Genomic DNA, 10,966 nt, shown 5'->3' with positions numbered 1-10,966 from the left:
ATTTTAAAATTCCATGCAGCAACCAAGCATTTGCAGCAGCCTAGAAACCAGCAAACACCCCAGCAAGATCTCAGAAAGGAAGATTAAAGACACTCTATGCAAATTTAAGACTACGCGGTCTCCTTTGTGAAACAAACAGAAATATGGTAGAAGAAACTGAGTCACAGATCAAGGGGCTGCAGGTGTAACTAATGTTGTAAGTTGCCTTCACTGGGCAACAACAATCCCATCACAGGTTTCACGATACAGAATAAGAGTCCAGTAGCACGTAATACAAAAGGTACAATTCCATCAAGGAGTTCCTGTAAAATTACCAACAATTTGTGGGCAGCAGGGGAGATTCAGAAGATGAAATTTCCCAAGATGACTGTTGAATATTTATGATAAAACGAGAAGCCCTGTGGCACCTTAAAGGCTAATACATTTATTTGGGCACAAGGTTTCGTGGACTGGAGTTATATCATACTTGTTTAATGTCAACCGCAGTTAAAGTCTACTCATTCATACATCATTCTAGGAGTTATCCAATAGACTTTGGGATGGAGTGTGTATGGGTGTCTTGGTAATTAAAGAACAGTCGATCAGTTAGGCTATGAGGCCTTCCAAAGTAAAGTATGTCATAAAGTGGCCTGGTGAGACAGTGCAGAGAAAGGAATGAGGAAAAAAAAGCATGCCCCAGGCTCGTATTCATATCATTTCAATCCAATATAACTAGTTATTTCTGTGCACAACCTGATAGGCTGTCTTCTAATGTCACTACTGCATCAAAATGGAATTGTGACTTTTCTATCATAATCTGAAATTTTGGGGGTTGGAGAAAGCTGACAGTTTTAAAGTGGTCTCATACATGCAAGCAGTCTCAGAGCTTGATGTGTACACTTCCTTAACTTGGATCTTCTTTACCTTTCAGTATTTGAAAAAGGGATGAATCCTGGATCCATGGCAACATTGTGCTATGGTTTGGGCTATGAAAGCAACATCTTCCACAAATTTAAAAATTTTCCGTCCATCCATCATGTGCAGCACAGTACAAGAAATAAAGCTGCAGACATTGAAAGGCGGAAATCCCAGTTCAGTAGATTAGCTGCAAACTTGAGGGGCTTCAATACCTTTGATCAAAGCAAGCAAGGATAGCAAACTAAATACTGAATGACAGGTGTCAGAGGAGGTAGCCATGGTAGTCCGCATCAAAAACATTAAGGAGTCCAATGGCACCTTAAAGACTAAATTTTACACTGGCGTAAGCTTTTGAGAGTTGCAATTCACTTCCTCAGAGAAAAAAGAACCGAAAGCAGCAGTGACATCTAGTGGCCAATGAAGTTATTCCATGGTTTACATTTTCAACATACAACTTTGAGCACAAAATATTTCCCTATTTTAGTTAGATGTTCACATCTATTGTACACAGAGAACTTCCTGTCCCTCAGGAATTCTCTCTGATTTTCCTGTCTCCCGGTTTTCTTTTAAAGTACATTTTAGTGATGAGGGGTGTAGTAGTAACAGCCCGAGAACATGCACAGAACACTTTGTGACCATCAGCACCACACTTCTCTCCTCCCGGGGTGCATGTCTCATCTTGGACCCGATCCCTGGGGGGACAAAGACACCCCACACATTTTCCAAAAGGGAGCAGGAGTGAGAGGACCAGGTCTTAAGTTTACACCCAAATGTTTCAATATAACAGGTGTAAAATGGGGCATATAAAAGCTCAACCTCAGAGGTCTAAAAGATGCATACTGGCTGGTTAGTGGAAGATTGGTTATCTAAGCAGGTGGAATTATCATCCAGGGAATAAACTTGTCCAAGCTCATAGGTCAAAGAGTTAGTCCAAGGTGTTGATCAGCACCCTAATTACACCCACTTTTTTTTAAGAGGGAGACTGCCAATATCCTGGACAAACCTTATGGAATTAAGGTAAATGGTACTGAATTACTTGGGGTTCATTGTATTAAAATGCAATCATTAATCTGTTACTGTGGAGCTGTATTTAACTTAGTTAATAAACTGAGTAATGCAATCTCTGGAAAGTATTAGGAATGTCAGAGGACCTTTGGGACAATACATCTAATGAGGATTTCCTACAAACTACTTTGAAAGACAAAAATGTACATTATACGTTCCACAGCAAGGTATGCTCTGGAAGATTGTCACTGAAATCAATAGATAACGTTTTCTAAAACTGGTAGATGCCTGTTATCAGTTGCCTAAAGGCATCTTCAGCTACCTTAATAGCTTTACAATTCCAGTCCTAAGATTATTCACTGTCCTACTTAAAACAATAGCACCCTCTCCCTGTGTGAGGGAATAAAAAGAACAATTAACCAGCTGGTATTGCATGGGGTGTATGGGGTGTACGGGAAGGGGTAGTACCTCTGTTGTAGGGACTTGTCGTACCCCTTCGGGGGTAGTCTGTCCACTTTGGCCCCCTCCTGACACTCAGCTCTCACTTGCGGCTCCAAGTAGCTGCAGCATGTGCAGCGGCCACACCCCGGGCAACAGCTTCGACAGGCCGGCCGAACCAGGTGAGTGTAACTGATGGGGCTCAAACCCTCGGTGAATTTTCGGATGTGCCTACCCAGCATGTTAAGTCAGTTCCAGTGGACTGGGCAGAAGAGATCATTTAGATCCAACGGCCAAGAGGGCAGTTCTGCAACGCTCTGTGGAAAGTGAAGGGCTTGACAAGGCATGAAAGACGTCAAGGCCGTCCACTGCAACCAAAGAAGTTACCAGTCGTGACGATTCTATGTACCACTGGTGCCTGGCTTCCGAGGTCGAGAGAGTGGGATTGCTCCCATGCAATGGCTCTACCACTTACAAAGCTTTCACGCACAGGTCCTGTGCAAATCATCATATCATCACATCACCCAAGTCCTGCGGCGATGGGGGAGGGGTGAAGCGACAGGTGGAGGTTACCACTGGGAGTCGTAGTCCCAATCCCGCACGTAGGCGGCCTGTGGACAAGTGGTCGTCCAGCTCTGTACCTGGGGCAGCGGAGTTGCCCGGCAGCATCCCACGCGTCTCAGCAGTCCTCTTTAGGACAGTACTGCTCACCCTAGTAAGGGAGGGGCCTAGAAAACGTGGCCTAAAAATTGCCTGCCCTACAACAATTACTGGCCAGCAGTCCGCGGCTGGCAGTTCAACCCTACTTGTGGTCGAAACCAAAAGAAAAATTTGAGAAAATTTACCATTGGTGTATGGAATGTTCGTACTCTCATGGATTGAGAAGCTGTTGCAAGACCTGAGAGAAGGACAGCTCTCATTGCTCGGGAACTAGCCTGCTATAACATTGATATAGCAGCATTAAGTGAAACAAGATTGGCTGGGGAAAAAAATTTTGTCATCATCAGATCGATGGACCACCATTATTTATTACTACAACTACTTATTGAACCTCTCTTGTCCAGCACCCAACTGGTGCCAAATGAGAGAATTTGCCAGCCACAGGAGGTCAATATTTTCTAGCACATTACCAACATTTCCACTGCTTACTGGGCTCTTAGAATAAGACATTTGGGGTAAATTACAGCTAAACAGTGGCACAGAACAGCAAGAGCCAGGACTGGTGGCTGAAAACAAACTTTATGGGCCCACAGAATACTTGACCTCACCCATGATAAGTGTCCACATGGCTAACTAAAATCATTCTGGGTTACGTAAACTGTTGCATGAGGAAGTGAAGGATTAGAGAGGTTCAACCTGTAGTTGAAAAGAGTGGCGACTCATTCCTGGTTCTTCAGGGTGTCTGTTTAAATCCCCTTAGACATGAAAATGTTTGTAATAGACTGTGTGTGTGTGTTTACACCATGGTTAGCACATTGTAAGTAATAATAAATAGAGACGAGGAAGAAAGAAAAACATGATGGCCTGGAAGCATATGAGTTGTCTACAAAACAGTGAATCCCTACAAAACAAGAGTCAAACTATCAAATTACTCAATATACAATAAATCCCAAGATAAAACTTAAGTTTCCAAGATTTTTTTGCTTTTCTAATAACTGGAGATTTGAGCTTAGGCTGTTGTGACCAAAGAAGTCATGTATAGTAGTCAATACATGGCAGAGGGCATTAAAAGACAATGAAATGTAAGTCACTACCTACAACCAAAATATCTGCAGGACCTTCTATCCAATTCCTTTTAAAAAATTCATCAGCTCTCTGAAGACAGGTAAGTTAGTTTCATTTAGTGTTTTTTCCTGGGGGAAAAAAAAGTTGATTCTACCTAGATGGCCAGTTTGTTCCTTTCAAAGCCAAAATTACTCTGCATAGACATATAGATGGACAAAAGTCATGATCTACACACAACTTCCTGTTCCCCTGCAGTCTGTGGCTCTTTTAAATATCTCTTCCTGTTCCAAAAATATGTACATATAAACACACATCAAGAAGTGTATGCATCTATGTACACGTTCTCTCTCAAGGCTGAAGTCTGGTGTAAGTCTATACAAAAAATAAACTTGAGAAACCCTCAAACTTTATTAAATAAGGCAATGGGAGTTAGATTTAGCTCTCTGTCAAACCCAAGACTGCTCATAGGTCTCCCTTGTTACAATCACAAGAGTTTAAACTGATCAGCAGAGTCACCCTTAAACTTCTCAAAAGAAGATAAGGCCCTTCTTCAAGTCTGAGCCGCACTCATTGGAATCAAAAGAATATTCATATTTTACCTCCCAGGAAAGAACACGCAGCATTATTACACTCACTAGCTGGTTAAAAATGTGCTGTAATGCACCCTTTGGCATCACAGAAGGGTACTGCTTTTTCGTGCCATCAGTGGAACTCGCTTACAAAGCCATGCAATCCACAGGCTGAATATTCAATTTGACCGGTGTCTATGAGGTAGAGGCACAGGCTTTTATGAACATACAATTATAACTAAATTCAAGGCAAATACTAGGAATGCAGGAACACTAGATTTATTAGGTCAATAATTCATTTTAGCAATACAGTTACAGAATATCACAATGCTGGTTACAAACATACTCAGTATGGTTTGATGGTTACAAATAATGTTGGGCACTGCAGTTTGAGAAGTAGGATATGAAAGGTTATTGACACAACAAATAGAATGATCTTCAAAGCCTAGCAATGATCAAGATACGTTCATATAAATTACTGTGGCACTGTAAATGGGGATTGCTGTTTAAAAGGTTCTTTGTCTTAGTATTTTGTTTAAACAGTACAAGCAACATCTCTTCAGAATGCTATTTAATTAAAATCCCCTGTAGTACAATAAAGTATAAAAATAGTACTGAACCTGGTAATAGTCAATAAAATGTAGAGTTCATTCACATCAGAAGGTAAGAAATAAATGGTAAAGTTTTAGTTACCATGGCAACATTGCTTCCCATAAAGGAATATACATAAAAAGAAAGTGTTACACATATGGTACCTGCAACAGTTATTTAGTGATCCAACACTTAACTTGTGCACCACAAACCAAGCTTCTAGATATCTCTCTATATATTTATATAGTATATATTTTTCATCTTAAAATTTACTTTTGAAAAAAAAATGTGCACTTCAACAAATTCACTAAGGCAGAACTGCGATGAAATATTGTGAACAAGATCCTTAAACACGCATCTTGGTATCAGTGAAGGGAAACTTATTTCACTGCCTAAAACACTCCTGAGATTTGGGGACAAAAGCATTACTAGTGACGTCAAGTGTGTATGTAGAGTCCAGATCTCTGGATAAAATCCATCCTCTTCATTCACACAGCAAGAATCTCCAAAAAGGCCAAGAACTTAAATGTGCAACAGGCCGTGCGTCAAACATCGAAATATCCACAACAAAACAGAATATTCAAATTTGCAATTAGAACTTGGCCAGCGACACTTTTTTTCCTAAAATGTTAACAATAAAATAGTAAATACGATAAAGTTTTTGCACAGGCAACAGGACTAGAACCTTTATTTAGAGACCAATAACAGCAACAGCCATCCAACTACCTTTGCTACCATGCTATAAAGTAAAAGCCAGTCAGTTTTAAACATCCAGTAAAGCTTTGTCAACATATTCCTTCATGTTTTAGGCACAATGCATTTTCCTTTTCTGTAACTCCACCAGTATGTGCGATTATAAAAGGTAATTAAATAAAGTGTGCATTTTTTGTACCATAAGAAGCAGCACAATGGCACCATTAGCAACTTATAGATCGCAGCATTTTTAAATTTAATTTTTAAAGTTATAAAAAGAATGTTATTTTCCTAATAAGTTAGAATTCAAAAAAACAAAAACAAAAACACAGCTTTCAAAATTATTTATCAACAAAACACTTGTGTGCAAAAAAAAAAAAAGGGGGGGGGGAGGGGGAGGAGAAAAAAGGAGTTTAAACAATTCGTATCTACACAACCTAGTAGCGAGCACATGTAAAGACTTCTATGAAGGAGAAAGGCAGACAGTTGTTGGTTGCAAGTAACATCCTAAGTGACCACCCCTTTGGAGCACAATAGTTCCTAGCTATTTTACTTCAAGTAACTGAGGGATATGTGTTTTAAACATCTTGTGACATTTTCCCCTTGCCCATCTTAATGTGAAAAAAAACATCCATTCTTACACTTGATTGAGATGGTTTCCAGTTCTAAGAGCAGTGGAACAAAGAATGGAGGAAACTCGGATATCCCTTTCTTTTCAAATTGCCATGTTTGCATAAAAGAAAAGACACAGATAAAACTGATTCACAAAACAAAAGCTTACATTAAAGCAAAATGAGCTTCAAATTTAGAACCAATGTTGAGAAGTTTGGTGCTGAGATTGAAATTCTGTCCTGGACATTCTTGTGTCAAGGTATTGCAGGTGATTTTAAAATACATATTACTTACCTGTAAATTTAGATCTTTGGAAAACATTTCACTGGATTTCCACGTTTGGGTCTCCTCTTCAAGTCTAAGACTAGGCATCAATTCCTCAAAGTTATTGACTCGTTGAGGAACTACCAAGGGCACTTCGCACAAATCAATTGCTAATGCATCAGTTCTACCAGCCCAAGCTGTTCTACTCTGCAAGTAATGTGCTTTGACATGAATCCAAGTACAGACCTGCTAGGTCAGTTAGGCCCCAATTCAGCCATATCCTTAAAAACATTCAAGTAGTTTCATTTATTTATTTGGGGCCATGTCTAGACTGCAGGTGTCTGTCGAGAGAAATTGTGTTGACAGAGCGTGTGTCCAGACTGCAGATCTGTCGGCAGAGATCTGCCATTCGGGACAGTTCTGGTGACATCCCTGTACACCTCATTCCATGAGGAAAAAGGAATGGCTTGACAGAGGTGGTGGGTTTCCCGACATTTGGCCCCAAGTGGATGGGCCAAATGTCGGAAAAGCTTCTCCTGAGAGAACTGTCAGCAACCTAGGTATAGCCTGAGGGTACTCATGGGCTCCAAGTGATGTTTCTCTAGGTCATGTATCTCCTGGCAGAAGAAAAAAATCTGGATAACTTTTAGGGTTTCTGATTGACTCTAGACAAAACCCCCCAGGGCATTACAGAATATAGGAGTTGCTTCAACAGCACATACATCTCCATCTGAGTGATCACATAACGTACCTGTGGCACTGGCTGAAATACAGCCATTGTGTGCTGGAAAGCAAGAATTCTTGATCCAAAAAAGAGATGAATTTTTTCCTTGGTGATCAGAATAAAAGACATTCCTTTACAGAACCATGGTTGTGCATCCCCAACTGCCAATCCCTTCAGGCAAAGAGAAAGGAGATGCTTTACAATTCTAATAAGAAGATACTGTCCATGCTCCCAGAAAGTCTATCACTTAAATTTTAGGCTAGCGGTAACAAGGGAAAACAAGAGTCCTTGAGGCAAAATTAAGTTAATCAGGAGAGGTGCTGGAATGATACTGGAGCAATGGCAGCTGTCAGAAGATGTTGTTGATTGTTGTTAGAAAGGAAATGATCATGGACAATAAACGACCACGAGAAAGGGGCAATGGTGACTGTGCACAGGACATCTACCAATATCTCAGAATAAAAAAACAAGACCTTGAGAACTTGGAGCAACCTCTTAGCTACAAACTAGAAGCTGAGACCCAAGATTAGGAATCCAGAGCCTGTGGGAACTGCAGAGACAGTAAGATTACTTGCTAATTGGAGGCTTCTCAGCACTTCTGCAATACACAGATCACGTTTTTGTTTCAGACAGAATTTTAAGCATTTTCCCTCAATTTCTGAGATTTAAAATAAAAGAAAAGGTATTATTTTAAATAGGTTTAAAAATGATTTTATTTTTTAAAAAAATTAAAAGGAAACAAGATCTAGTAATAGTGGTATCAATTTTAATGCATATTATTTACCTGATAAACCATAATTATTCTTAAAGTGTAAACAACTGTTTAGGGACTAACTTATTTAGCTGCATTTTACCTTGCAAATGTGTTTGGGGACATTATAAAAAGTCTAATTTTCACTGGAACAAAAATTACTAGAGAGAAGTTAATTAAGATGACATAAAATTATGTAAAGTTGGCTTCTGACAGACAGTAATAAATCCTTAAACACTGTTGGAGTCTTAATGCCTTTAGTTATTCTACTTGTGTGCACATGCCATCCCTTATTTTTAAATGAAAGAATCACAGCTACACACATGCTAAAGCCACATTTCCAAATTTCATAATTAATTGTTCAGATGATCTCTCTCCCCCTCAAAAATACCTGAAGGCACTAGTTTATGAACTATTGGCCTGCAACCTTTTAGTTTAAAACCAAATCGATTATTAAAATTACAGAAGTTTGAAGTGTCTGAAATTAGCAATTTCTCTTTTTCTTCCCCCAACTGAACACAAAAACACCCTCCACAACCTTCATCATAAAAAAAAAAAATAAATAAAATTCACTCCAAGTACTGTATGAACTTTGCCATGCTTCAACCTGGACTGAATTTTCACAGCCAAGTTATAAACCCCTGAAAATAGGGGGGAAAAACTGACAGACCCTTAAATATAGAGGCACTGTTTGCACCACTATAATAAGAATTGAGGTAAAAGCAATGACTTATTTCTAGTTTTCTATGCTACGCAGATTTTTCAGTTTTGATTATTACCTCAACATTAAAACAGACTTGGTTCAATTAAACAAAACAACAACAAAATTGCAAAACAAAAATTAAGACAAGCTAGTAAGATAGGCTTTCTTAAGGGATCTTTACATTGGACTGATGCTTTTTAAATTAATATAAAGGAATCAGTTTCTTGTTGTATTATTGTTTAATGCATAAATGAAGCATCACAAAAAAAAAACCTGTTGTGCTTTTTTGGCATTTTCCACTGGCCCCTGCAAACTGTATCATAAGTTGTGATCTTCAGAAACATAAAATTGAACTGGATTCTAATATAAAACTATTAGTATAAACAAGTTACAGCTTCAATTATTAGAGTAAGCCCATTTAAAAAGAAAACAAATGGTTGAAGCAAATAGTTAAGCATTTCTAGTTTTTGCTTATGGCATTGACATTTTAATATCTGTAAAAGCTTACAAGTTGAAAACATGCCATCATATCTGCTAAAGACGTTCAATCCTAATTTTGTATCTATCACATGAATATATTTTTGCATCGTCACTGATCGTACACCTAAATGAAATAATTCTAATGTAGAAGTGAATGCAGGGGCAGAAATATTCAATTAAAGCCACTGGTCCAAAACTCTTTTCTAGACAGGCTGGTCCACTTTATATTCTCCTGGTCCTTTTATGGAAAGTTACTACAGCTCTTGTATTATACCAAAGGAAATTTAGATTGCTGGTCTACTGGATCTTCTCTCACTTTACAGATGAATGCTGGTCCAATTTGGATGATTAAAAAACACACGGTGGTAACTTCCATCACAAACTAGTGTGGTTCACAACATATACATTTCTTTCTGGAGTGGTTCTTTGCCACTTTTCTTCATAAGGCAGCAAACAAAGCAAGAGCTTTTCCTCTTTCGTTAATATTTGTCATTAGCTCTGTTAAAATGCATAAAGTATAAACAACTTTTTCATTTCTTACAATAGAGTACTTATTACTTCTACTTGTTGGAAGAATTTTCTTGCTGAAACCTTCCTTTCATAATAAGGATGCAACTCTTTTGAACTCAAACAGTTTTATTTATGGTTTGTTTTGCAGATTTCCTGCAAAGTAGCTTCTTTTGCCAAGAAGTGGTGGGGAGGGGATTCTGGTGTTTGGTATTCAAATTCAATAAGCCAAACTAAACATGCCATACACATGCTGATAAGAACTTTAACTCATTCATCTGTATGGGCACTTTTCAATGGACTGGACCAGTGTTTCAATGCAAATCCCAGCCCCCAGAAAACTACATGGTTTAGATTTCACAGTATGACTTCCCCTTGTAATCTGGGGGGAAAGGAAAAAAAAAAAACTTAATTGGTTAGTTGAACAAGTTCTCTAGCTATTCTGTCCATCAATGTTCTGAGACATCAGAAAAGACTGGACTACTTCTTCAGTGGACTGAGGGCTGGTGCTTACATCCTCCAGTGCATCCGTAACGGAGAACTGCCGATCCCGCAACCGGTTCCAACTGGCTAAAATATTGTGGTATTCAAATACTTTCTCATAATTGCCAATGGAATTGTACAGTTTAATGAGACCTCTGTAATCATATTCTAGTCCACTGTAACCTTCACCAAAAAGCTTCTTTCCTAAAGAAATCCAAAAAGAAAAACAAAATTGAATATTATTTAACTATGTTTAATTCTTCTTCTCAGCCCATTTTGCCTTTGATAATATGAACTGCATATTCAGTTTTTTTTTTTAAATCACAAATCAAATTTATCACTTAAAAAGGAATGCAATGTCCAAGTTTCCTTGACACTGTTCCCCAGTGTATTTCAGCCCCTTTACTCTAATACCCTACTTAATTTCTGGGGCTCTGTAAATCAGATTTCACCTGTGATCCTAACCCAGCACGAAAATAGGGAGTCTAGAGAGGTTATCTTGTGCCATTTCTCCACCTTCCTGC

At 38.7% G+C, this 10,966-nt stretch overlaps 1 protein-coding gene across 4 annotated transcripts in view; it reads right to left on the bottom strand.

The window, feature by feature from the left end:
* Positions 1-4,903: 4,903 nt before the first annotated feature.
* APPBP2 (amyloid beta precursor protein binding protein 2) overlaps positions 4,904-10,966 on the bottom strand; it is a 39,804-nt gene continuing 33,741 nt past the window's right edge. For 2 of the 4 annotated variants that reach the window (XM_075013846.1, XM_075013851.1), the window contains 2 exons: positions 10,474-10,646; positions 4,904-7,689 (listed from right to left, as the gene is read on the bottom strand). In XM_075013846.1, the coding sequence (XP_074869947.1) occupies positions 7,441-7,689; positions 10,474-10,646 (422 nt within the window). In that variant the 3' untranslated portion in view covers positions 4,904-7,440. Of the gene's footprint in view, positions 10,647-10,966 lie in introns of all 4 variants that reach the window. The other 2 variants (XM_075013847.1, XM_075013848.1) reach the window with 2 other exon arrangements.

This window comes from Carettochelys insculpta, chromosome 19 (genome assembly GCF_033958435.1).
Source record: "Carettochelys insculpta isolate YL-2023 chromosome 19, ASM3395843v1, whole genome shotgun sequence".
In the NCBI taxonomy this organism is placed as follows: Eukaryota; Metazoa; Chordata; order Testudines; family Carettochelyidae; genus Carettochelys; species Carettochelys insculpta.
This window is presented reverse-complemented; position numbering and strand designations above follow the sequence as displayed.